Here is a 27601-nt window from a genome sequence, read left to right on the forward strand (position 1 = left end):
TAATGTGAACTCACTGAGTGTTTGTGGTTTACCTCTCAGACTGACTGAAGATGATGATGGAGGAAGAGGAGGACAGAGCAGAGTCTGCAGGGTCCAGCTGTCCGTCTGTGAGGAGTGACCGGTCCAAAGATCCAAATCCAGACTTCAGTGGTGAACCTGGAGCAACGAGGTCAGAGAGCTGAACTCACTGAGTAACAGAAATAATTCTGCACTGACATTATAATCAGTGTTGACTCTGGTTGATTGTCTGACTGTGTTTGTGAGCTGAGAGGAAATGAAAATGAGTTTGTAACAAAAATCAGTTTTGTCCAGTTTTCCTGTAAAAAGCTGAACTCTAATCTAAGAGGATGTTACTGACAGGAAACAGCTGCATTATCTGCAGTCTGTGTGATCACAGCTGCTTCAATCATGTTTGTGTCTGCAGAGGTCAGAGGTCACAGTCTGCAGGGTCCAGCTGTCCGTCTGTGAGGAGTGACCGGTCCAAAGGTCAAAATCCATACTTCAGTGGTGAACCTGGAGCAACGAGGTCAGAGAGCTGTGATGACTCCTTTACATGTTTGTGTTTCCTGGATAAATATGACCTGAAACATCCTCAGATTGTTACAAAGATTCATTAAAAAGAAAACAATGAAAGAGAAAAGATCCAAATGTTCGACTTGGTCATTTGCTGTTTGAGGACAGTGATGCTCATATCTGTGGGGAAAGTGTGACCTGAGTGGGTTCATGTTTGTCTTTAAAGAACAGAGCTGCTCTGATTCTCTTTGTGTCTGATCTGTTAAACAGTCTGAGAGGTCACACAGAGACCCAGCAGCTAAAGCCTGGATCATACTGGCTGCTGTTACTCCATCAGGACAACACTGAACCACAGTGGTGTGGATGTAGTGGATAAATCCCACCATACTGATGCTCAGAGTTAACCACAGGGAACAAAACCAGATGTTACCTTCAGATTGTGACCTTTGGAGTGGACGATGCAGATTTCAATAGAGAATAAATGTTGTTGTTTTTCAGCTGTGAAGAAAGAATCTAATTTTCTGAACTTAAGAATTTATGATGCTGGAAACAACATGGAGACTATAACACAACATTTCCACTGTGTTCATAGAATGAATGTAAAACTGTCAGACATTCATTAAATATGCAAAATGTCTACAGAAGCATCAGAGGGTCAGACGTGAAGCACTCAGTGATTTTGATCAAATGACTCATCAGTTATTGATCTGTACTACACTGATCTACCACGTTAGTAAAGCTGGTGTTCTGGTGGTGGAGGGAGACTCGGATCATGTTCTGGTTTTGGAGCAGTGATCTGCTGATGGTTCAGTTTGATGAGCTTCTTCAAAATCATCCCTGACATCACCACTGAAAGGACGTCCATGAAAACAGACTGAAAATTACTGATATGTTCACAATCTGAGAGTTTAAAACTTGACAGACTTGATTCAGATGAAGTTATTTGAGCAGAAACTCCTGGATCTTTATCCTGTGTGGATCTAATCCTTCATGGTTCCTCCACAGAGTGGAGCAGCAGAGCTCAGAGGTTCCCAGTGGTCAGTCTGCCCAGCAGCATCAAACACAGCTGGACTCCATATTTATGGTCTGTACATGTACAACAACTACTGTTACATCTGTTCTGTTCACAGTCATCTCCATGCTGCTCTTTGTAGACCAGTGGATCGTCAGTGTGTCCAACATGGATCTGATGTTTGGCTCCATGATTTCAGTCTGATTGGCTCATTCATAAATATTCTGTTCCAGCTGTTGGAGGACAACATCATCACTTTTGTGAAGAACGAGCTGAAGAAGATCCAGAAGGTTCTGAGTCCAGATTACCCAGAATGCTTAGAGAGTCAGAGGAGCAGCAGCAGAGAGGCATTTGTGAAGATCACAGTGGACTTCCTGAGGAGAATGAAGCAGGAGGAGCTGGCTGACCGTCTGCAGAGCAGTAAGAGGATTTATCTAAAGATTTAAGCTGCTGGATAAATGAACATTTTCCAGAGATGGAAGATGGAGCAACATGTTTTAAAGATTAGTTCTTTTTGGAATTGAGTGTTTATTTTTCTTCTCATTCAGAACTTCCAGCTGCTGTTTGTCATCGTAACCTTAAATCCACCCTGAAGAAGAAGTTCCAGTGTGTGTTTGAGGGCATCGCTAAAGCAGGAAACCCAACCCTCCTGAATCAGATCTACACAGAGCTCTACATCACAGAGGGAGGGACTGCAGAGGTCAATGATGAACATGAGGTCAGACAGATTGAAACAGCATCCAGGAAACCAGACAGACCAGAAACAACCATCAGACAAGAAGACATCTTTAAAGCCTCACCTGGAAGAGACGAACCAATCAGAACAGTGCTGACAAAGGGAGTGGCTGGCATTGGGAAAACAGTCTTAACACAGAAATACAGCCTGGACTGGGCTGAAGACAAAGCCAACCAGGACATCCAGTTCATATTTCCATTCACTTTCAGAGAGCTGAATGTGCTGAAAGAGGAAAAGTTCAGCTTGGTGGGACTTGTTCATCACTTCTTTACTGAAACCAAAGAAGCAGGAATCTGCAGCTTTGAAGACTTCCAGGTTGTGTTCATCTTTGATGGTCTGGATGAGTGTCGACTTCCTCTGGACTTCCACAAAACTACAATCCTGACTGACCCTAGAAAGTCCACCTCAGTGGATGTGCTGCTGATAAACCTCATCAGGGGGAAACTGCTTCCCTCGGCTCGCCTCTGGATAACCACACGACCTGCAGCAGCCAATCAGATCCCTCCTGACTGTGTCGGCATGGTGACAGAGGTGAGAGGGTTCACTGACCCACAGAAGGAGGAGTACTTCAGGAAGAGATTCAGAGATGAGGAGCAGGCCAGCAGGATCATCTCCCACATCAAGACATCACGAAGCCTCCACATCATGTGCCACATCCCAGTCTTCTGCTGGATCACTGCTACAGTTCTGGAGGATGTGCTGGAAACCAGAGAGGGAGGACAGCTGCCCAAGACCCTGACTGAGATGTACATCCACTTCCTGGTGGTTCAGGCCAAAGTGAAGAAGGTCAAGTATGATGGAGGAGCTGAGACAGATCCACACTGGAGTCCAGAGAGCAGGAAGATGATGGAGTCTCTGGGAAAACTGGCTTTTGATCAGCTGCAGAAAGGAAACCTGATCTTCTATGAATCAGACCTGACAGAGTGTGGCATCGATATCAGAGCAGCCTCAGTGTACTCAGGAGTGTTCACACAGATCTTTAAAGAGGAGAGAGGACTGTACCAGGACAAGGTGTTCTGCTTCATCCATCTGAGTGTTCAGGAGTTTCTGGCTGCTCTTCATGTCCATCTGACCTTCATCAACTCTGGACTAAATCTGCTGGAACAACAAACAACCTCCAAGAAATCTAAATTATTTAACAAACCAAACCTACAATCTCTCCACCAGAGTGCTGTGAACAAGGCCTTGCAGAGTCCAAATGGACACCTGGACTTGTTCCTCCGCTTCCTCCTGGGTCTTTCACTGCAGACCAATCAGACTCTCCTACGAGGTCTGCTGACACAGACAGGAAGTAGCTCACAGACCAATCAGGAAACAGTCCAGTACATCAAGGAGAAGCTCAGTGAGAATCTGTCTGCAGAGAAAAGCATCAATCTGTTCCACTGTCTGAATGAACTGAATGATCGTTCTCTAGTGGAGGAGATCCAACAGTCCCTGAGATCAGGAAGTCTCTCCACAGATGAACTGTCTCCTGCTCAGTGGTCAGCTCTGGTCTTCATCTTACTGTCCTCAGAAGAAGATCTGGATGTGTTTGACCTGCAGAAATACTCTGCTTCAGAGGAGGCTCTTCTGAGGCTGCTGCCAGTGGTCAAAGCCTCCAACAAAGCTCTGTGAGTACATTTGTACTCATGTCTTTACTTTTAACATCCAACTGTGTCAGTAATTTATTTCACCAGGCTTTCTGTCTTTGTATGAATTTGTAAAGTTTTGGGATTTCTCCAATACAACTGTAACCTCTTTAATGCCTCCAGAACTCGAGACGCTGGATTCACCATAAACTCTGATCATCACTGCTGCTGTTATGTTATCAGTCTTTGTTTAAAAACTTAGGCTGCATGTGCCTGATGTTGTGATACTTCATATTCACATGCATGCTCCTAGATACATTTCTACTGCAGGTCTATTTTTAGTCACAAATGTTGGTGAAACACTTGCTTTTACATGCATGGTGGGTCCTGCATTAAAGAAAGCATTTGAATTACTCAGTGAATCCTGGCAGCCAGAGAAACATCCTTAGTTCCACTTTAAACTAAACTCTGCTTCGGTCTTCCACAGTGTGTTTGTTGTTTCTTTGTTGTTGTTGGCCTGCTCTCTCCTCTCACTCCAATCTGGTTGCAGCAGATGTTTGTCCCTCCCTGAACCTGCAGACTTGGGTGCAGCACCTCAGTTCATCTTCAGTCTGAAACCAGCTGTTGTAGCTATATCCCCTCAAGCACACCTTCCCTGGTCATCTCTGCTGTGGTTGCTATAAAATTTAATCTTGATTAAAAAAAAGAACAAAAAAAGTCAGACTTGATGCCATTTGTTGGCAGCATGGTGCCTGTTTGTCTTTGATGATAAACTGCAGCACAGTCTAAAGCAAACCTTCTGACTTTATTGACTTTATGCATGTATATATTCTTCCTGTTCACCTTGGACACACAGCAGCTCTCTGTTTGTTGTGATTGGATCTAGAACAGCCAACATATCCTAATCTAGATGATTTCTAAGGTGGTATCTGGGAGGAAAAGTTAAAATCAGCTTGGATGGCCTGTACTGTATGATGGCCTTGGTTGCACCACATTGATAGCCATGCAGGGTGGTTCACTCCTTGGGCAAGAAGACCGAGGAGTGAGCCACCCTTGGTCAAAGCTTGGCCATTCAAGCTCACTGTTTTCCCCTTGTTGGTTGATGATAGTATTTTTTTTACCTGACTTATAGTCGTCATTGTCTTCAAATTAACTCACACACTGCTGACTGTTGTAGCTTACCTGGCTGAGCAGGTGACCCATGCACTGAAGGTTAGAGTCGTGACTCCAGGGCCTGGTTTGAGTCTGCCCAAGACCATTTCCTGTGTGTTATTCTCCTCACTTCTCCCTCCCTTCCTGTCTTCTCTGTCCTATACAGTGAAGACAAAAGGCCTCAAGTTGTGAAAACTCTTCCCCTTCATCATCTTCCATCTCTCTCATCTAAAATCACCAGTATTCTCTGAGTAGAGAATCTCTTCACAATCTTGAATGATAAGGATCCAAGTGGGTAAAGTTATTTATTTGTTGTGTTCCTATTTGCAGCTGGGATAGATTAAGAAAAACTATCGGCTGCCCAAATTACATCCAGTTTAGAAGACAAACATTGAGTGAAGTGTTTGTTTCATCATCCTTCACAACTCATCAACCAGGTGTCACAAACTGCAGCAGGACAGTACAAAGCATGTCATACTGGATGGCTGCAACAACCAGAGTTTTACCTACCTTTGGTATTTCGTGACAGCATGAGCGTAATATTTACTGAACAGAGTCGTCTTCTGTAATCTTTTCAGATTCAGATTCAGAACACTGTATTTATTTTCAAGGGGCAATTAGGATACTGACCTTGTTAACCGTACATACAATACACAAACATCACATTGGGGAGACGGGTCAGGCTAGGTAGCTGGCCGGTCAGCCGCTAGAGCAGCGACCCGGAACCGAACAGCAGAAAATGCACAACATCAGGAAAGATGAGGAGAAAAAAGAACTCCTCACAGACTGAGCTCCAACAGGGAGATCAGTTTGAGAACAGACAAAAAAAATGACCCCAGCGCAGAGCACATGAAAACTCTTAATACGCCATAGAAACACATGACAAGCAGCAGGGATGGGTAAAAGGTGAGAGACAGCCGGTGTAGACAGCGCACCCGGGCCTGCAGCATTTGCGCTGGTCCCCTCGACCCACCGTCTGCACCGGGAGGGGATAAGCATGCTTAGGATGGGAAGGAACAGTCTAAACACCGTCTGTTATCAGGGTGAGATTTGTTATGTTCAGCTCCAGCCTTGAGACCACAGCTGGCGCCGGTATGTTAGCCGCATGAGATGATGGTGGTTTTCTTTGGTGCGAACAACTGCATGTCAATTTCACAGCTGATCTAACAGTCCGTCACTCGTCTCTCAATCTCCCGTTGGAGAGCCACGAGCTTCTCCGAGAGGTTATCGGTTTTGCGCTCAAAGAGCAAAGTCTGAGAACTCACGACCGCCATGAGCTTCTTCAAGATCTTATCCATGCTGCGTTCAATGAGCCCATTTTGAGAAGTCACGACGCGTCCCATTGTTTCAGTCACAGCGGGCAGCCTTGTGGGGGTTTGAACAGCTGATTCCGCTTTCTTTAATCTTCAATAAGCCAGGGCCAAGCCAGCTCAGATCAGCAAGAACCCTTTGCTGCTGTGAATGTCCGTGCTGCTATATTTCAGGATCAGGCTCTAAATGTACAAATGGATCTGAGAAGATTTCCAATCATGTTTCTACTAGATTTACAGTTTGTTTTCATGTCTTCTGACTCAGATGGTGGAGCAGGTGGAGCTTACAAGGAGTAAGTGCTGCTATAGAAGAAGAGTTGTGTTTTAATGAAGCTATTTAGTTAACCAATAATTGTATTGCATGCTGGCATTAAAAATGTTTAATTTGACTGATTTAATTGTTTGTTTGTTTTCTTCCAGACTGAGTGGCTGTAACCTCTCAGAGAGAAGCTGTGATGCTCTGTCCTCAGTTCTCAACTCCCAGTCCTCTAGTCTGAAAGAGCTGGACCTGAGTAACAATGACCTGCGGGATTCAGGAGTGAAGCTTCTGTCTGCTGCACTGCAGAGTCCACATTGTACACTGGAAACTCTCAGGTCAGGATCCAAACATATCATTAAATGATATTATTGTACAAACAACCAAGCTTTATAGAATTGGCAGGTGAACTTTTCTTTATCTTTGGATTGCTTAGGAGATTCTTAATTACTGTCTGAACATTTTTTACAGTCACATATTTTGTTTTAATGGTCAAACAGAATTATTGTTCAGTTCAATGAGCAGGTAGCTGTGAGATTCATAATAATGAGGTATATTTGTATTAAAGATGACTAAACTTGAACAGTAGCTGTGAGTTACTTTGTTTACTCGTGTGTGCTGATGTTGTGAGTATTTTAAAGCTGAAGTAAACTTGTAATGAGTTTAATAGAGTTTCTGAAGTAAGTGTACTTGGAGACATTTATGTGTTTACTAAAGTCCAGGAGCAGGAGGCTGTGTGTAGCATAGAGGAACCCAGACCTCAGCTTTGTCTCCTGGTTTCTGTTGCTGCTGTTACAGTTTCCCCTCATCGTTCCTTCAACAGTCTCCTCACTGTAACAAATCAAAGTGTTACTGTATAGATTCACGTCTGAATGTTGCCATGTGCTATTAAAACTGAAAGCGATGTTTCATACACCCACGTGGTTCAGTCACACAGTAACTGATGGTAAATAATGTTTGTGTTGAGCACATCGTACAGGTCAGCTGCTCCACACAGATCTCAGGTTTACATGCTGGAACAGTTTGTGATCATGAAGGATAAACCTCACTTCCTCTTTGTTTCATACAGATGTGACATGAACAATAACACATTCATGAAATCCTTTTAGGAACACAAACACTATTGTAGCTGGAGAATATACACTCAACAAAAATATAAACGCAACACTTTTGTTTTTGCTCCCATTCCCCATGGGATGGACGTAGAGACCTAAAATTCATTCCAGATACACAATATAACCATCCCTCCCAAACAGTGGTCACAAATCAGTCCAAATGTGTGGTAGTGGGCACATCTGCCATATTGAGATAATCCATCCCACCTCACAGGTGTGCCACATCAGGATGCTGATCTGACATCATGAGTAGTGCACAGGTGTACCTCAGACTGCCCATAACAAAAGGCCACCCTGGAATGTGCAGTTTTGTCTCACAGCAAAATGTCACAGATGCCACAAGCAATGAGGGAGCGTGCAATTGGCATGCTGACAGCAGGAATGTCAACCAGATCTGTCGCCCGTGCATTGAATGTTCATTTCTCAACCATAAGCCGTCTCCACAGGCGTTTCAGAGAATATGGCAGCACATCCAACCGGCCTCACAACCGCAGACCTCGTGTAACCACACCAGCCCAGGACCTCCACATCCAGCAGGTTCACCTCCAAGATGGTCTGAGACCAGCCACCCAGACAGCTGCTGGAACAATTGGTTTGCACAACCAAACAATTTCTGCACAAACTGTCAGAAACCGTCTCAGGGACGCTCAACTGCATGCCCGTCGTCCTCATCGGGGTCTTGACCTGACTCCAGCTCGTCGCCGTAACAGACTTGTGTGGGCAAATGCTCACATTCGATGGCGTCTGGCACGTTGGAGAGGTGTGCGCTTCACGGATGAATCATGGTTCACATTGTTCAGGGCAGATGGCAGCTGAGAATGTCCCAGTTCTTGCATGGCCAGCATACTCACCGGACATGTCACCCATTGAGCATGTTCGGGATGTGCTTGACCGGCGTATACGACAGCGTGTACCAGTTCCCACGAATATCCAACAACCTCGCACAGCCATTGAAGTGGAGTGGACCAACATTCCACAGGCCACAATTGACAATCTGATAGACTCCATGCGACGATGTGTTGCACTGCATGAGGCAAATGGTGGTCACACCAGATACTGACCGGTTCTGGGTCCCCAGACCCCCAATAGCGCAAAAAACTGCACATTCCAGGGTGGCCTTTTGTTGTGGGCAGTCTGAGGTACACCTGTGCACTACTCATGATGTCAGATCAGCATCCTGATGTGGCACACCTGTGAGGTGGGATGGATTATCTCAATATAGCAGATGTGCCCACTACCACACATTTGGACTGATTTGTGACCACTGTTTGGGAGGGATGGTTATATTGTGTATCTGGAATGAATTTTAGGTCTCTACGTCCATCCCATGGGGAATGGGAGCAGTAACAAAGGTGTTGCGTTTATATTTTTGTTGAGTGTATTTGAATGTAGGATAATGTAGGGGATCATAAACCACAGTAATAACTAACCACCACCTCACCATTTGGGTTGGTAGCTGCATGTTGATTGATGAAGTCATTTTCTTCTTCCTCCATTTCTACCTTATAAACATCAGATTAAAAGCTGCACAGAGACAGGCCCTGGACATGTTTAGCCTAGCTTAGTACAAGGACTGGACATGGGGGAAACGGCTCTCATCACTGGATCAAAACATGAAAACAAATCTGAAGTAAAGTTTTGTTGAAGTGAACTGTGGTGGTGCCCAATGTTCCCTCTAAGCTGCGCTCGTGCAACTGCGCGCTGCTGGCACGTCTCTGCGCACAGAAAATCTGTGTTGCACACAAAAAAAAAAATCAAATCTCAATTGAAATAAAAATTAAATCTTCAACAATTCTGTTTTGCAGTGTTAGTCAGTGACTGGCTGCTCCCATATGGGATTAGAACGATGCCACCTTATCCCATAGTCCAGCCAATCACGCGATTCACATTCGTATATACGCAGCTAATCAACGTCGCTGACAGGCTATGACAGCGTCCTTATGTGCCAACACCGGTGTTATAGCGAGCAAAGTGGCTGATGATGAGGTGAAGCCACGTTAATGACAACGTATACAACCATTGGAGATGTGAGCAGGACAGACGGAGCAACTGAGGGAAAAAGTGTGGACTTTATACCAGTTTTTAAATTGTGTTGATCGACCACGTAAAACCTGAGCTATGATAAAATATCTGCAATGTTTGGTTTTCTTCCTGAATAGTATTGTTGTTTATAACAACGATAGTATTCAGTATTTATTGCAACAAACTTTGTTGTTTGCAAAACTCAGTTACTTTTTTGAAGAAGTAACTATATAATTAACTGCCCAACATTGGTCATTATATCCTGTATTTTGCAGACAGAGTTACAGACTCTCTCCCAGACCACAGACTCATAATACAAGTCAGAGCTTTATAAAAATAGAAAAAATAAAGTTGTGTTTTCAAAATTGGAGTTCAAGTTATTTTTACTTCCAATAGTGTTAACATGCTACAGGTCATCAACAAGGTTGTTTTTAATTTTCATTGTAAGTGGGCTAAAGCAGTTAATTAAAAGTAGCCTAACATAAATGTAAATGCTGTAATTTGATTACTTTAATAAACCATGTAACTTGGATTGATAAGATGCTGGCGTGACCACAGTGCACACGTCTGCTGTTGCTCACAGTGGTCCAAGGGACGCTCAGGGAGTTTGTGTGTTCGCTCAGACACATGAAACATTAGAGGGAACATTGGCGGTGACTGGCAGGGAAAAGGGGAATGATAAGACTTACTGTAAATATAATTATGTATGTATTGAAAAAGGAACAACTAAAATGTTCCAGCTGAAAAAATGAAATCAGTTTCAGTTTATGAGCTCTGTTTGTTTTCTTTACAATTCCAACCTTTTATTTTGAAATGAGCTGCTCGTTCCTGTTTAGAGTTGATGAGCTGATGTGGGTGAGAGGACTCAGGCAGCCTGACAGAGTTGATGTCCAGGTCTTCCCTGCTTGTCCTGATATACATAAACATGAGTATCCTTGCAGGTCAGATCTCATCTGTCACACCTGTTAGTGCAGCTCTCCTCTAGATTGTAGTGCTTGTAAAACTAGGATGATTTTAGGAGCCTGGACCGCAGATCTAAGGGAAGATATGACTTGGAAAGACTAAACCAACCTATTAGAGGTGTTCGGACTAACATAGATAAATACTCAGATTTACACCTTTAGTGTCTCACAAAGGGTTGAAAAGTGAATGTGCACAGAGAGGTTGGTGGTGAGACGGGCACTTCCAGCACTGTAGATGTGTTCCAGCTCAGTGTTCATGGAAATAATCCGGAGAGCAGGATTCCTTGATGAATGTCACATCTTCTTAAAGTTATAATCCACAGGGAAAACTGTGAAACTGTCGATCTGATATCTACTCAACCAATCAGGTGTTTACATGCCCTTCACTGATCTCCAGCCCCACCTTATTATCAGTTTCTCTCTCTTTTACATCTGAATTATCTTCACTTCACATTTCAGTCAGTTCAGATTTCATTAGCACGTTCACTTTAGCATAATCCATTTTAATCCAAACACCTTTCTCTTTAAACTCTGTTTGTCAGTCACAGTATATCCAGTACAATCCTCTTTTTCACTGCGTCACACACATTCAGAGATCAGAGTGTCCTGTGTGTGTTCTCATTCACTCACACTCACTCTCATATGGCTGAAGTCTGTTTGTACACAGGCTGTCAGCTGGCCTGAGTTCGGCCTGTCTCTAAAATCATTATTTTATTACTTTTATTCTGATTCATCAAAGCCAAACTCAAACATATTTATATTTACTGATTATGTTCTCATCAATAATTAACAGTCAGTACATTCAGATATGAATCATAATTCAGTGTTTAACATATTATCACAGATGGACTGCACAGGAGATCTCCTTTATGAAGAAACTGTGAAAGTTTGTCCAACAGTGGGAAACATTTCAGAGAACATCTCAGAGAATATCTGTGAAGCAGAAACTAAACATAATAATAGAAGAAAAGCCAAATAATGATCCAAATCCTGCTCTGAGACTATCAGACAGTAAAGGCTTCCAAAGACTGCTCACCTCTCAGACTTACTTAAAGATGCTGGTGCTGTCCACAGATCAGCTGACCTGCTGGGTCTCCATGATCAGCTTTGTTTCTTGGAGATAAAGGCTGAAGCCTTTAGAGCTTCAGTTCTCCAGAGCAGCAGGATGTCTGAGGTCCGCAGAAACACAAAAACACAGCAGCTAAAAATAGTTGTTCAAAGAAAACGAGGTGGGAGCTGCTGATTCCTGAGCTTTGATACTGGATTAGCTTCAGTAGTTATTCCCATCACTGCTGTAGGAGCTACATTTAGTCACAGCTGACTGTCTTCTTTGAACAATCACAATGACTACTGTTCTAAGAAACAAGCACACAAAGAACCAATGAGAGTGTAGAACATGATAAAGAGCTCCTGTGATTGTGGCAAAGAAATGAGCAGCAGACGGCCGTCTACATGTTGTAGTGGTTTACAGTCACCAGGGGGCACCGTCACGGCCACGCAGTCAGTGGGCTGCTCTGCTTGTGCTGTTGTTGGTGAAGCTGATGTGAAAGCGAATGTTAAAACAATGAAAAGTGTCCACTGCAGCCTCCATCTGAGCTTGTCATGTTCTTCTTCTTTGATCCTTTGTGTTTGTGCTGAACACTGCTGTCGCTCTCTTCCCTGTTCCCGCCCACTTTCTAACCAATTAGCATTGGAGCGTGCACAGCGTCGTCCACACTGAGCTTTGTTGTGAGCGCATGGACTCGTCTGCAGAACATTTGTATGGGCTCAAAATGTGGTCATAAATATTTTGTACTTGTAAATCAGGATTTGTGTGTGTAAAAAAGATTTGTGTGTGTGTAAAAAAGATTTGTGTGTGGACTTAGCCAAAAAAAACCCCTGCAAGTTACAAGTACGAATTTTGACCCTATTTTTCTTCCTTTCATCTGATTGGTCAATGTCATGTCAATCACAAATGTAACTATCCAATCAGAGAACAGTTGGGTTTGGCTGTCGGAGGGGCACTTTTTTGACCTGACGTTCCCGTCACAAGTGTCTTCTAAGTGAAGCTACCAGGTTCAGGTCCAGCTCTGTTTATCTGGAGCTGCAGTAAATGATCCGTCCTCACAAAGCAACACAGACACCAGATATGCAAACACAGCATCATACAACACAACCAAGAGATCCAAAGAATTATCTCTGCATTTCTGTGGCTGATGCTGCTGGAACGAAGCTGTTTGAAACCTTGTTGTTCTGCACTTTGGGACCTGAAGAGGAACCTGAACCTCTGTGCAGAGGGTTCAACTCTGAGGATTCCTGTTCAGTTTTTTTTATTTCACACGGCAAAACGTGACAACTTTATGATAAATGTACGACTTCAATGTGAAAAATTCATTTTTTTCTCTTGTTTGTTTGAAGCTGCTTCCTGTTGGCTTCAGCTGTTTGGAGTTTCCATTTTCTAAACTTCTACATTCTGAACCTTCTTCAGCTCTGAACAGATGATGAAACACTGAATGATTTCAAGCTCACACTTTGTCTAATAAACTTACATCTTTCATTTTTTATTCAGATTGAAGGACTGTGATCTGTCAGAGATCAGCTGTGATTATCTGGCAGCAGCGCTGAAGTCCAACCCCTCGTATCCCAGAGTGCTGGACCTGAGTGTAGACTGCAACAACCTGCAGGATTCAGGAGTGAAGCAGCTGTGTGTTCTTCTGGAGAATCCACAATGTCTATTTGAAACTCTGAGGTCAGTCACATGTTTTAGTTGTGCTGAGATGAATATGATGTGAAAGTTGTGCTGACACTGTGGATCAGTAGGCCCGCAGACCTCTATACAGGAAGTCTGGTTCTACTCTTTGTAGAACTTCTGATCCCTGATCCTCTGAGTCTGACTCAGTAGATAATGCAGAGTTCTGAGCTGATGTGGGTGAGAGGACTCGGGCAGCCTGACAGAGTTGATGTCCAGGTCTTCCCTGCTTGTCCTGATATACATAAACATGAGTATCCTTGCAGGTCAGATCTCATCAGTCACACCTGTTAGTGCAGTTCTCCTCTAGATTGTAGTGCTTGTTAAACTAGGATGATTTTAGGAGCCTGGACCGCAGATCTAAGGGAAGATATGACTTGGAAAGACTAAACCAACCTATTAGAGGTGTTCGGACTAACATAGATAAATACTCAGATTTACACCTTTAGTGTCTCACAAAGGGTTGAAAAGTGAATGTGCACAGAGAGGTTGGTGGTGAGACGGGCACTTCCAGCACTGTAGATGTGTTCCAGCTCAGTGTTCATGGAAATAATCCGGAGAGCAGGATTCCTTGATGAATGTTACATCTTCTTAAAGTTATAATCCACAGGGAAAACTGTGAAACTGTCGATCTGATATCTACTCAACCAATCAGGTGTTTACATGCCCTTCACTGATCTCCAGCCCCACCTTATTATCAGTTTCTCTCTCTTTTACATCTGAATTATCTTCACTTCACATTTCAGTCAGTTCAGATTTCATTAGCACGTTCACTTTAGCATAATCCATTTTAATCCAAACACCTTTCTCTTTAAACTCTGTTTGTCAGTCACAGTATATCCAGTACAATCCTCTTTTTCACTGCGTCACACACATTCAGAGATCAGAGTGTCCTGTGTGTGCTCTCATTCACTCACACTCACTCTCATATGGCTGAAGTCTGTTTGTACACAGGCTAATCTGGGACTCTCCACCATTTGACCCTAGAAATAAAGAAGCTTCTTGGATGAGAGGTGAAAGGCGAAACGTCTTCAAAAAACTTAAAGAAGTCCAAATGCCTTTTTTTCTAAGCTCTTTAGATAACTGCGATCCTTCACAAACTCCTCATCAGTGGGACTCTCAGAGCTACCAGCCCTTTGCTACAATCACAAAGCTCTTCATTGAAATCAATGATATCAAAGCTGGAATCAAGCTATAGCCATATACACTGGTAAAGACTTCTTATCTCGAAATAATATGCTGAAGTGGCAATGCAGAAATTGAAAATAGGTGGACGTGCTACCTATGCTATTAGTAGAATGGACATTGGCCTGCTGGCTAATGAAGGCCCTGTCTCACATAGAGGTGAGAGAGGCCCCCCTCGAAGCCCCCTCTTTTATCGGGGCTTACTTAGGGTCATATCGGGGACCCCACAGTTGGAAGTCTTTTTTTTTTTCTTTTATTTTTCTTTGTCAAAATAAAGCTTATTTGTGTAGCTGTTTTATACAGCTTTAATGTTAATATTAATGTTTGCTTATGTATGTTTAGGGAGTGGTCTGATGGTACATGTCGTTGTCACATTAATAATATTCAAATAGTAAGGGTATGCTTAAAGATAAGGTAAAAATCATATCATATAATGTAAATGGCCTGTCGAATCCAATTAAACGTAATAAAATTTTAACTAAAATGAAGAAAGAACAAGTACAAATAGTGTATCTACAGGAAACCCATCTAGACTGTAAGGAGCATGAAAAACTGAAAAGAATGGGTTATACAACAGTTTTCTCCTCTTCCTATAAAACTGGACGAAGGAGAGGAGTGGCTATCCTGTTATCAAGCAAATTACTCTTTGAAAAAATATCCGAGATAAGTGATAAAGAGGGACGTTATATGTTGGTAAGGGGAAACATTGAGGGGAACCCAGTCACGTTGTTAAATATATATGCACCCCCTGGAAGCGATATTTATTTCTTTAAGAAAATTATAGATGTGATGGTAACAGAGACAGTAGGTTTCCTAATTTGCGGAGGAGATTTAAATATACATCTACAACCAAAGCTAGATATTTCCAATAGAAAAGCACAGAATACTAAAACATTAATTAAGAATATAAATACATTGATGAAGGAGGTGGGACTAATTGATATATGGAGAGACTTGCATCCCTACCAAAGGGATTATACTTATTTTTCCTCACCGCACTCGTTATACACAAGAATAGATTATTTCATAACTTTTGGGAAAAATAAAGATAAAATAAACACTTGTGCAATTGGAACAATAGAGTTAAGCGATCATGCACCAGTATACGTGTCTGTTGATTTAAACGTGCAACCAAAACTCAATAATTGGAAATTAAATTCAAGCTTACTGAATGATCCTCACTTTAAAGGACAAATTAAGAAAGAGATTCACTTCTATATGGAAACTAATGACAATGGTGAGGTGTCTCCTCCTATACTGTGGGATGCCTTAAAAGCTGTCCTGAGAGGGAAAATTATAGCAATATCCTCTTATAAGAAAAAGATGAGAAATAAGAAATTAGAAGAGCTACAAAATAAGAATTAGAGAAAAGGCATGAAAGAAAAACATCTCAGGATATATTGGAGGAAATTAGGAAAACAAGAAATGAAATAAATGATTTGACCACATATGAAATTTAAAAAAAATTAATGTTTCTTAAACAAAGGTATATAAATACCTTTGTAAATACAAGATAATGTACGACGGACATTACAAATTATTAATCATATTCAAAAGAATAAAATAGAAGCAATGGTAATCAGTATCGATGCAGAAAAATCATTCGATTCAGTTAATTGGAACTTTCTTTACCGAGTCTTGCATACATTTGGCTTTCACGAAAGTATAATTAAGACAATACAGGCACTTTACGATAACCCTACGGCAAGGATTAAAATTAATGGCTACCTATCAAATAGTATTAAGCTGCAAAGAGGAACAAGGCAGGGCTGTGCGTGCTCACCATTATTATTTGCGTTATATCTGGAACCATTGGCTCAATATATAAGACAAAATAAAGAAGTAGAAGGTATTAATATCCATGAAAAGGAGCATAAATTAGCCTGCTATGCAGATGATATTTTAATATTTTTGGGTCAACCATCAAACTCTTTACCTAAATTAATGCAATCATTTGAATACTTTGGTCGACTATCTGGATATAGGGTTAATATGAGTAAAACACAATTGCTTAAGTACAACTATATTCCATCAGAAGAAATTAAAAATAAGTATCAATTAGCATGGCAAACAGAGTACTTTAAATATCTAGGAGTCATAATACCTAAGGATCTTACAGAACTATTAGAACGAAATTATTTACCAATACAGAAAAAAATTAAGGAACATATAGCGAGATGGAATCTAATTCCATATTTAAGTTTATATTCGAGAATAGACTCAATTAAAATTAATATTCTTCCTAAATTATTATATTTATTTCAAACATTACCAATAGAAATTAACCAGAAACAGTTTAATGAATGGGATAAAATTTTGTCAAGATACATATGACAAGGAAAAAGGCCCCGAATTAGATTTAAAACCCTACAACTTAACAAAGGAAAAGGGGGTGGGGCTTACCTTCTCTTAGGGAATATTATTGGGCAGCACAATTAAGGCCTATGATATGCTGATGTAATCCTTCATATGACGCTCAATGGAAAGTTATTGAGGAGAGTCTGACCTCCATCCCCATATAAGCTATTATAGCAGACAGAAGCTTGCAAAATTTAATAAAAACTATTGAAAATCCATGGATCAAGTTGACTTTTAAAATTTGGGAAACAGTAATAAAAGAATATAAACTAGAAGAGGATATAGCAGTTCTTAAGTGGTGTGCATATGACACACATTTTGCTCCAAATAAATTGGACACCAGATTCAAAGATTGGACATATAAAGGATTAACAGCTTTATGTATGGTAATGGAGGAAGGCAGACTAATTAGTTTTGATAAAATGAAAGATAAATATTCATTAGAAACACAGGATTTTTATAGATATCTACAGATGAGGCATTTTGTCAATAAAACGATAAAAGCTAAGGCTGAACTGAGTAAACAGCTGCTAGACGTATTTAAAAGGGCAGTTCAAATAAAAATAGAGGTATTATAGGTGACCTCTATAAAGGATTAACAAATATGAAATTACACTCAACCTTGTATATCAAAACAAAATGGGAAATGGAGGGAGGAATAGAGATAAAGGAGGAAGAATGGACAACAATATGGGCATATCAATGGAAATGTAGCAGCTCACAGAGCTGGCGGGAATTTGGGTGGAAATGCCTGATAAGATATTTTATTACACCTCACCAAAAATCTCACTATGAAGGTAACCCTCCCGCTTGCTGGAGAAATTGTGGAAATACAAATGCAAATCACTATCATATTTTCTGGGACTGTCATGTTATTAAAACTTATTGGAAGGGAATACATGCAGCAATACAAGAGACATTTGGAAGATATTTACCTTTGGAAAGTAAAACTCTACGTTTTGCACTTATGCCAGAAGGATGGACAAAGAACGATAAATACTTGTTTAATATTTTACTGGCAGCAGGCAAAAAAGCCATCACAAAAAAATGGCTTTCTTCAGAGAGCCCAGCTATGAACACGTGGATGAACATCACACTGGACATTTACAGAATGGAGAAAATGACAGCAGATGTGAACTACAAGAGGGAGCTGTTTGTATCACGATGGAAGAAATGGATGGACTACATTAGAAAACGCAGGCCAGTTTTTGCTTTTGCATTTTGACTTTGTTAACTACTAGAAGACTAGAGGTAAAATTAGTTACATTAATGGAAACAAAAACACACTCCCTACATTTATTTATTTATTTTTCTTTCCTTTTTCTTTTTCCTTATGTATTTTTTATTTATGTTGTTTGTTGTTTCCTGTTTTGCTTCTTTTTCTTTTCTTCTTCTTTCATTCTTATTGTATGGATATTTTAGTTGTTTAAATATAGAAAAAAAGAAAAAAATATATGTACTGAAAGATAGCTGAAGTTGATGGTATTGTATAGTGATTCTAAAATGTCAATAAAAATAAAGAAGCGGGAATGAAATGAGTCCAAGTCTTCTGCTGATTCAGCATCACATTCATCTTTGCTCCTTGTTCTGCATCCCCACCATGGACTTCATTCCTTTCCAAGCCAGCCTTGAGTGTCCTTTATTCAGCTCATCCTCTGCTTTACTTTTACACCTGATTTTAGCTGCTTTTCTTCTCTCCCTCATAACAAGACAGCTTCTTCTGCCTGAGAACATGTTGGAGTGATTTACTAATCCAGGGCTGATTTTTGGGGAAAATAGTTCCCATTTTCAAAGTAATCCCCATTTTTCCCAGAATGAAATGTAAGTAGAAATAAATGATCTAAGTGAGAACATGAGCCTTTAAAAAGGCTCTTCTGAGGCTGCTGCCAGTGGTCAAAGCCTCCAACAAAGCTCTGTAAGTACATATGTGATCATAGCTTTAGCTTTTAAATGTTTATTCTAGTTAACACAGATCAGGTGGAACAACTCAAATAAAATATCAAAAATATTAAGTGGTCATCGGTACTTAGTTTGTTCAATACTGAATACAATGCAGCACAAATTGTCCACGTTTCTGAAATATTTCTGGGTGTAACTGTCACCAAAGTGCAATTTAGACCTGGCCTGTGGTTGTTATCTAAGTGATAATCATCAATTCTACTAAAACAAATACAAAATAAAGAAGTTTGACACATTCTGTTGATATCAAAACCACACTGAACAATTCAGTGTTGTTTTACTGCTGTTCTCTCTTCACTTCTTCTCCTCTGATTCTCTCCACATGTTGCTCTGCATCAGTGCTCAGTTTCCTGACAAAACAAGATGAAATATTGCTAAATATAATAGTATCTCATTACACTTCAACATAAGTGTTTTATATTTGTAATTGTTTATCTGTTATTTTTCAGACTGAGTCACTGTGACCTGTCAGAGAGAAGCTGTGAAGCTCTGGCCTCAGGTCTCAGCTCTCAGACCTCTAATCTGAGACAGCTGGACCTGAGTAACATCAACCTGAAGGATTCAGGCGTGAAGCTTCTGTCTGAAGGACTGAAGAGTCCACACTGTACACTGGAAACTCTCAGGTGAGATCAAGCATTTTTCTTTCATCAACTGACAGAATTAGCAGATTAATAATAAGGCAGTCCTCTAATAAGAGGAGACGTGGAGGTGCTTTGAAGGGCAACGTACTCTTATGTTAACAAGACAGGAAGTAGTTCCTGGGAACTGCTTCCTTTGTTATTGTCTAAGTAGAAACATGATGGTGAAACAGTGATGAGTTTGCAGAGGTGGATCCACACAACACAACAATGCTGTTGCGTGCTGAAAGCAGACTTCTCACAGATTCTGAGGCTGCAGGTTTCATCACTGTCCAACCAAAATTCACTGAACCAGCAGTAAATGAACGTCCAAAACTACACTTCATGTTTAAAAAACAGATGATCAGGGGGATTTGTGTTTACATCTTTTTTGTGTGATCTGTTCACCTGCTGTTTCAGCTGTTTGGTGGTTGTTGAGATGGTTTTGTGACCTTTTAGCTGAGATTCTGACGTTTCTGTAGATACCACACATGTCTAATTACTTTGTACAGCATGAATGGCCATAACGAGGTTTTTAACAGTAAGAAAAGTTGTAAAACGTAAGAAAATATAGTTAAAAGTCCAAAACCTTCTACGTCTGGTGGCTTGTGGTAAGGAGCAGATCAAACGAGTAAAGAATTACGTTATAATTATAAATGGCTTCAACAGCACATTCAGGTCTGTGAGACTCATTCAGACACTGAGCCGTGGCTCTGTGCTACATGCACATAGTTCTGCATCTCTGCCATTCAGACACACTTTATATATAGTTTATTTTATGTAGTATTCAATACTGAACTGTACATTTAGTCTTTTTAAAGGCAGCAAGTTTTATTCAGTGTTTTCATAAAAGCCTTATTTCTATCCATTTACTGCTATTAGGAAGAACACGTGAGGTTTAAGACCTGGACCAGTTTGAAACCTTTTGTCCTCCACAGTGGAAAATGGGTGGAAATAAAAATGGGTCTCACTTTAGCCAGCTCCTAATTTTATCAGTTCTACTCTCAGCGTCTCCTGTATATCTCCTGTATAAATGTTGCACTCAGCTTTGTGGTCTCCAATATCACTGAAATGCAGCCAGATGCTGCTCATTTTGCCTTTTCACTCTTTCCTGACACGCTTGCATTTCAGTACAGCTCCCATTTCTCTGTGTACTGGTCTCTACCACTACCCTTGCTGTCTATGGGACATTTCCGTCCTCTTTCACATAATGGTATGATCCCAGTCTGTCTCTTAAAGTGATTGGCCACATGGTTTGCTCATCAGAATAAAACCTCAGCCGTGCCCCCATTGATTATCAGCAAGCCTGAAAATTCATCAATATTTGACATATGAAATTATGTCAAGGGCTTGATTTGGCCCACGGGCCATATGTTTGACACCCCTGGTTTACACAGTTTGGTATTCAATGTACAAGTGAGTTAGCTCTCAGCTAACTAGCAGACAAGCTAATTGCTGGGACTGCGTCTTTCTAACAAGAGCGTCAGACACTCAGACTGGTTTCCTTTGTGGATGATGATGTGTTCTCACACTGATCCTTCATGCTGATGCTGCCATCCACCCACTGCTCCTGGATTCCTCATCATCATCTCCATCAGCCCTCACAATACTCCACCTTCTTCAGCTTCATGTTCAGCAGCCTGGATGGACAGTAATTCTTTCCATGGGTTATGGTGGGACATTGAGAGCTGAAGTCAAACAGCAGTGAGAATGAAAGACTGATTCATTTCTATTTAGTCTTGTGATGTTCAGCTTTGTTCAGAGCATTAAGGCCCAGCAAAGATCACTGAGGTCATAGAGTCCTGATGAAACCTGTGTGCTTATAGAAACTGAGACCAGATGAACCAGAATAGAAGGACATTAAAATGAAGTGTCAGCTACACAAAGGCAAAGCTATTCAGTTGTTGCTGTGAGTTATTTAAATGGAGGATGGAGTCAGACTTTAAGCTGCTGGACTCAGTCACTATATCCTGTTGTCCTCATAGAACCTGGACACACAGACTCACCTGTGACACAGTGACACACAGTGTGGGCTACACACACATTAGAAAGTGGATCAGTCACACTTGTGCAATCATTTGTTGTGCTGGGAAACCATGAACACTTTGAATCACATTAATGGCTTTGTTACAGCAACATTCAGTCATGAGTTCAAAAGTAGTGTATTGTGTACTTATTTTAATAGTACTGCAGTATGAGAAGTGCAACATTCAGTGTGCAGAAACAGATCAGGTGCTTTCTAACAGCAGTGTTCCCTTTAACACAGCAGCAGTTCAAATATTTCTGTCAGTCTGAGCTGAAACATGAATCTAATCAAATATCAAATCAAAGTTCTTTGCCTCTGCCAGGACGTTAACATTTGATCTAGTTTTTTACAAAGTTCCCTCAGCGTCCAGAGCCACCAACATACCTTTGATCAACAGCAAGTGAACATTTATAAATGTGTGTTTGCAGAACAGGAAGCAGCAGAACTATTGTTCTGTTATCAGGCAGCAGCACAAACGCTCATCAGCTCATTTACTGTGCAGGACTTTGAGTGTGTGAAGTGTGTGTTTGTGCTGGATTTCCTTTGGAGAATCTCAGTCAGAAACCAGACAAAGAAAAACTCTTTCAACAGTCCAGGTTGAGTTGACAACATGAACTGCATTTATCTTCCTCTGACTGACATGTTCTTCCTCCTCTGCACCGAGCCAGCTGCTAAGACTCACAAGCTCATTGACATTTTCTGATGATAAAGAAACTCTCTTCTTCTGCACAATATGAGCAGCAACAGAGAAGAAGCTTTCACAGGTACAGATGTTGCAGCTGTGGCCAAGTACATGTGCTGCATGTTGGAGCAGCACTCTAATGGACAGGCCTCTGTACTGATGGTGGGCTCTGCTCTGTATCCACCACACTGTTCTCAGCTGAGTCTTCCTCCTGTTCACACTCTGATCAAGCATGTTCATGTTGTAACGCCGTGGCTTTCGTAGTCTCTCCTTTTTCTACAGCTCATGTGTTCTTCTTGTGATGCTGCGTCTTGAGGCTCATACATGCCGTCATTTGTTGATCCTAAGAACGTTCCTCAGACCGACTTCTTCAACAACAGATAACTTTAGTTGTATCAACACTGCCTCCTGGAACAGTTTAAAATGAACATGTCAAAGATCTGTACCTGTCTCCATGTTTCTGTCCCCGCCCCTTTCTCTCTGTCCTGGGTCATGTGAGCGCTGCAGTAGTATTAGGCCCACCCTCAATGCTCCCATTGGCTGAGACACATAATGACGCCCATTTCAAGCCAGCACTGATCAACATCCCTCCTGTGACCCATGGCTGTTATATTCAGAGCCAGTGAGCACTTTCACAATAATCATGATTTTAAAAACTGTGATTAAAATAATTACTGACGTTAATCAATTAATGAGTTAACGAGACTCCTCCTTGAATCGCTACCTTATCGTGGTGGAGGGGTTTGTGTGTCCCAGGGATCCCAGGGGCTATGTTGTCTGGGGGCTTTTGCCCCCTGGTAGGGTCTCCCATGGCAAACTGGTCCTGGGTGAGGGACCAGACAAAGAGCGATTCAGAAGACCCCCATGAAAAGAATATCGAGGGAACAGTTTACCCTGCCCGGGATAGGGTTACCGGGGCCCCGCCCTGGAGCCAGGCCCGGGGAGGGTGCCCGAGGGCGAGCGTCTGGTGGCCGGGCCTTAGTCCATGGGGCCCGGCCGGGCACAGCCCGAAGAGGAGACATGGGCCCATCCTCCCGCAGGCCCACCACCCGCAGGAGGCGCCATAGGGGTCGGGTGCATTGTGAGCCGGGTGGCGGCCAGGAGCGGAGGCCCTGGCGGACCGACCCCCGGCTGCCAAGACTGGCAATAGGGACATGGAATGTCACCTCTCTGGTGGGGAAGGAGCCTGAGTTGGTGCGTGAGGTTGAGAGGTACCGGCTAGATATAGTTGGGCTCACCTCTACGCATTGTCTGGGCTCTGGAACCAGTCTCCTGGAGAGGGGCTGGACTCTGTCTCAGTCTGGAGTTGCCCCTGGTGAGAGGCGGCGGGCTGGGGTGGGTATTCTTATATCCCCTCGGCTTGCTGCCGGTACGTTGGGGTTTTTCCCGGTGGACGAGAGGGTTTGTTCCCTGCGCCTTAGGGTCGGGGAACGGGTCCTGACTGTCATCTGCGCTTATGCGCCGAGTGGCAGTTCGGAGTACCCAGCCTTCTTAGAGTCCCTGGGGGGGGTGCTGGAAGGTGCTCCACCTGGAGACTCTGTTGTCCTGCTGGGAGACTTCAATGCTCACGTGGGTAACGACAGCGAGACCTGGAGGGGCGTGATTGGGAGGAACGGCCTCCCTGATCTGAACCCGAGCGGTGCTTTGTTATTGGACTTCTGTGCTAATCACAGTTTGGCCATAACGAACACCCTGTTCGAACATAAGAGTGTCCATAAGTGCACGTGGCACCAGGATGCTCTAGGCCGTAGGTCGATGATCGATTTTGTAATCGTATCACCAGACCTGCGACCATATGTTCTGGACACTCGGGTAAAGAGAGGGGCTGAGCTGTCAACTGATCACCACCTGGTGGTGAGTTGGATCAGGTGGCGGGGGAGGACGCTGGACAGACCTGGTGCACCTAAACGCGTAGTGAGGGTGTGCTGGGAACGTCTAGCAGAGGCCCCAGTCCGCGAGACCTTCAACGCACACCTCCGGCAGAGCTTCAACAGCATTCCGAGGGAGACTGGGGACATTGAGTCCGAATGGACCATGTTCAGCGTCTCCATTGCCGAAGCTGCTGCATTGAGCTGCGGCCGCAAGGTGGTTGGTGCCTGCCGTGGTGGTAATCCCCGAACCAAATGGTGGACACCAGAGGTGAAGGGAGCCACCAGGCTGAAGAAGGAGGCCTATCGGGCTTGGTTAGCCTGTGGGACTCCGGAGGCAGCCGACAGGTATCGACAGGCCAAGCGGAATGCGGCTCGGGCAGTGGCTGAAGCAAAAACTCGGGTGTGGGAGGAGTTCGGAGAGGCCATGGAAAAAGACTTTCGGACTGCCTCGAAGAGATTCTGGCAAACCGTCAGGCGTCTCAGGAGGGGAAAGCGGTGCTCTACCTGCACTGTGTATAGTGCTGGCGGAGCGCTGTTGACGTCGACTGAGAAAATTGTCGGGCGGTGGAAGGAATACTTCGAGGACCTCCTTAATCCCACTGACACGTCTTCCGGGGAGGAAGCAGAGTCTGGGGATGAGGGGTGTGACCCACCAATTTCCGGGGGCGAGGTCACTGAGGCAGTTAAACAACTCCTTGGTGGCAGAGCCCCTGGTGTCGATGAGGTCCGCCCCGAGTTCCTGAAGGCTCTGGACGTTGTAGGGCTGTCTTGGTTGACACGTCTCTGCAATGTTGCGTGGAGATCAGGGGCAGTACCTGTGGACTGGCAGACCGGGGTGGTGGTCCCCATCTTCAAGAAGGGGGACCGGAGGGTGTGTTCCAACTACAGGGGGATCACACTCCTCAGCCTCCCCGGGAAAGTCTATGCCAGGGTGCTGGAGAGGAGGGTTCGTCCGCTAGTCGAACCTCGGATACAGGAGGAACAATGCGGTTTTCGTCCTGGTCGCGGAACACTGGACCAGCTCTTTGTCCTCTCGAGGATACTTGAGGGTGCATGGGAGTTTGCCCAACCAGTCTACATGTGTTTTGTGGACCTGGAGAAGGCATTCGACCGTGTCCCTCGGGGCGTCCTGTGGGAGGTGTTGCGCGAGTATGGGGTGTCTGGCCCATTGCTACGGGCCATTCAATCCCTATACAACCGTTCCAAGAGCTTGGTTCGCATTGCCGGCAATAAGTCGGACTCGTTCCCGGTGGGTGATGGGCTCCGCCAGGGCTGCCCTTTGTCTCCGGTTCTGTTCATAATTTTTATGGACAGGATTTCTAGGCGCAGCCAAGTGGCGGAGGGCTTTCGCTTTGGTGGCCTCAGAATCTCATCTCTGATTTTTGCGGATGATGTGGTTCTGTTGGCTTCATCGGGTGAGGGCCTCCAGCTCGCACTGGAGCGGTTCGCAGCCGAGTGTAACGCAGCGGGAATGAGGATCAGCACCTCCAAATCTGAGGCCATGGTTCTCAGCCGGAAAAGGGTGGAGTGCCCACTCCGGGTCGGGGATGAGTTCCTGCCCCAAGTGGAGGAGTTCAAGTATCTCGGGGTCTTGTTCGCGAGTGATGGGAGAAGGGAGCTGGAGATCGACAGACGGATTGGGGCTGCGGCTGCAGTAATGCGGACGCTGCACCGGTCAGTCGTGGTGAAGAGGGAGCTGAGTGTAAAAGCGAAGCTCTCAATTTACCGGTCGATCTACGTCCCTACCCTCACCTATGGCCACGAGCTGTGGGTAGTGACCGAAAGAACGAGATCGCGGATACAAGCGGCGGAAATGAGCTTCCTCCGAAGGGTGGCTGGCCTCTCCCTTAGAGATAGGGTGAGAAGTTCGGCCATCCGGGAGGGGCTTAGAGTAGAGCAGCTGCTGCTCCACATCGAAAGGAGCCAGCTGAGGTGGTTCGGGCATCTGGCAAGGATGCCCCCTGGGCGCCTCCTGGGCGAGGTGTTCCAGGCATGTCCCACCGGGAGGAGGCCCCGGGGCAGACCCAGGACACGCTGGAGAGATTATATCTCTCGGCTGGCCTGGGAACGCCTTGGTATTCCCCCGGACAAGCTGGAGGAGGTGGCTGGGGAGAGGGAGGTCTGGACCTCTTTGCTTAGGCTGCTACCCCCGCGACCCGACCTCGGATAAGCGGATGAAGATGGATGGATGGATGGATGGAGTTAACGAGATAATAACAGGTTAAGTTGCCCTAATAATTAGACTTTGGTGACAAACTGATGTGATCTCCATGTTTCCTTTGTTGGACTGTGGGCGAGTGTCAGAACTGAATGTACTGAGTAACATGTAGAGTTTAAACATGTGTCAGTTCCAGTTTTAGAGCTCTAAAGTGCAGCTATCATGTTAGGAATATGTTAGGAATAGACAGGAACACTGAGCACACTGAGGTCAAATCTTTATTTTACCACTCGCTGCATTCTTGATGTTCATGAATTCAGCAGGTTCATGATTGTCTGCAGCATTAATCTCATATTTCCATTAAAAGTGTTGAATTTGACTGTTTGATGTTCTTTATGATCTCTGGCACCAGTTCATCTGTAGGCTGAGCTCAGTCCATCCATTTAGTGAAATGATGTTTAAAGGTCTCCTTGTTCTGTGAGCGTGCACAGATCCTGAAGCAGAAAGCCTGGGTTACAGAGAAATGATCATCACTGTGATGATGCTCATCATCTCTGACTGGGATTTGAGGTTTTGTCAAAGCAGCAAAGAAAGCCTGGCTATGTTGGACTGGGTGTGGCAGCAGCTCCCAGTTTGAGTTCAGGAGACAGACACCCTCTCTACTTTGAAGATCAGCTTCAAACTTTCCTTTTTGATAAAACTTATAGTTAGAGCTGGATCAGGTGACCCTGAACCATCCCTTAGTTATGCTGCTATAGGCTCAGGCTGTTGGTGGACTTCCCATGATGCTCTGCTTTCTTCTCCCCTCTTTTCACTCCTGATGCTTTTATATGTCACTACTGCATGTCCTTAACTTTTGTCTCTCTGTTTTGTTCTTGTCTCTCTGAGCTCATCTCTTCTCTTTCCCCTCACCCTGCAACCAGTCATGGTAGATGCTCCTCCTGGAGCCTGTTTTCACTGGGAGGATCTTTGTGTCAAAGGGAGTTCTTCTTCCCACCATCACCAAGTGCTGCTCACAGTGGAGGCTCTTACCTTACACTGTTAAACAGCTTCAGATGACTGTTGTTGTCTGTTGGGTATTGTCACTTATAAATAAAGTTACAATGGATGGATAGATGTTATTGTGACAAAGAGAAAACAACTGTTGACAGATAGATTGTTGTTTTGTGTGTCTGCAGTCTGTCAGGCTGTCTGATGACAGAGGAAGGCTGTACTTCTCTGGCCTCAGCTCTGAGCTCCAACCCCTCCCATCTGAGAGAGCTGGACCTGAGCTACAATCATCCAGGTGACTCAGGAATGAAGCTGCTCTCGGCTGGACTGAAGGATCCAGGCTGGAGACTGGACACTCTCAGGTATGGAGAGAAAATCTGA

General features: G+C 43.6%; 2 protein-coding genes across 2 annotated transcripts in view; one reads left to right on the plus strand and one right to left on the minus strand.

Annotated features, from left to right (window-relative positions):
- Nucleotides 1–27601, minus strand: part of LOC146634314 (NLR family CARD domain-containing protein 3-like) — a 494998-nt gene that overhangs the window by 308334 nt on the left and 159063 nt on the right. The gene's annotated exons all lie outside the window — the stretch shown is intronic.
- LOC146634317 (protein NLRC3-like) lies at nt 51–27601 on the plus strand. Its single transcript, XM_085376736.1, has 9 exons — nt 51–169; nt 425–526; nt 1519–1597; nt 1759–1945; nt 2074–3871; nt 6712–6885; nt 13195–13374; nt 19326–19499; nt 27409–27601. The coding sequence occupies exons 1-9, from the start codon at nt 51–53 to the stop codon at nt 27599–27601; spliced, it is 3006 nt and encodes a 1001-aa protein (XP_085232862.1).

The sequence above is a fragment of the Diplotaxodon limnothrissa genome, linkage group LG3, assembly GCF_057381915.1.
Source record: "Diplotaxodon limnothrissa isolate DT_005_m linkage group LG3, D_limnothrissa_male_GT1.1, whole genome shotgun sequence".
Taxonomy (NCBI): Eukaryota; Metazoa; Chordata; class Actinopteri; order Cichliformes; family Cichlidae; genus Diplotaxodon; species Diplotaxodon limnothrissa.

What these genes read in the sequence shown, in the direction of transcription:
- LOC146634317 (XM_085376736.1), top strand. Translation starts at nt 51, where the DNA reads ATGATGATGGAGGAAGAGGAGGACAGAGCAGAGTCTGCAGGGTCCAGC. An exon ending in GGTGAACCTGGAGCAACGAG is followed by an intron (nt 170 to 424) that starts GTCAGAGAGCTG and finishes TTGTGTCTGCAG; the next exon opens with AGGTCAGAGGTCACAGTCTG. An exon ending in TGTACACTGGAAACTCTCAG is followed by an intron (nt 6,886 to 13,194) that starts GTCAGGATCCAA and finishes TTTTTTATTCAG; the next exon opens with ATTGAAGGACTGTGATCTGT.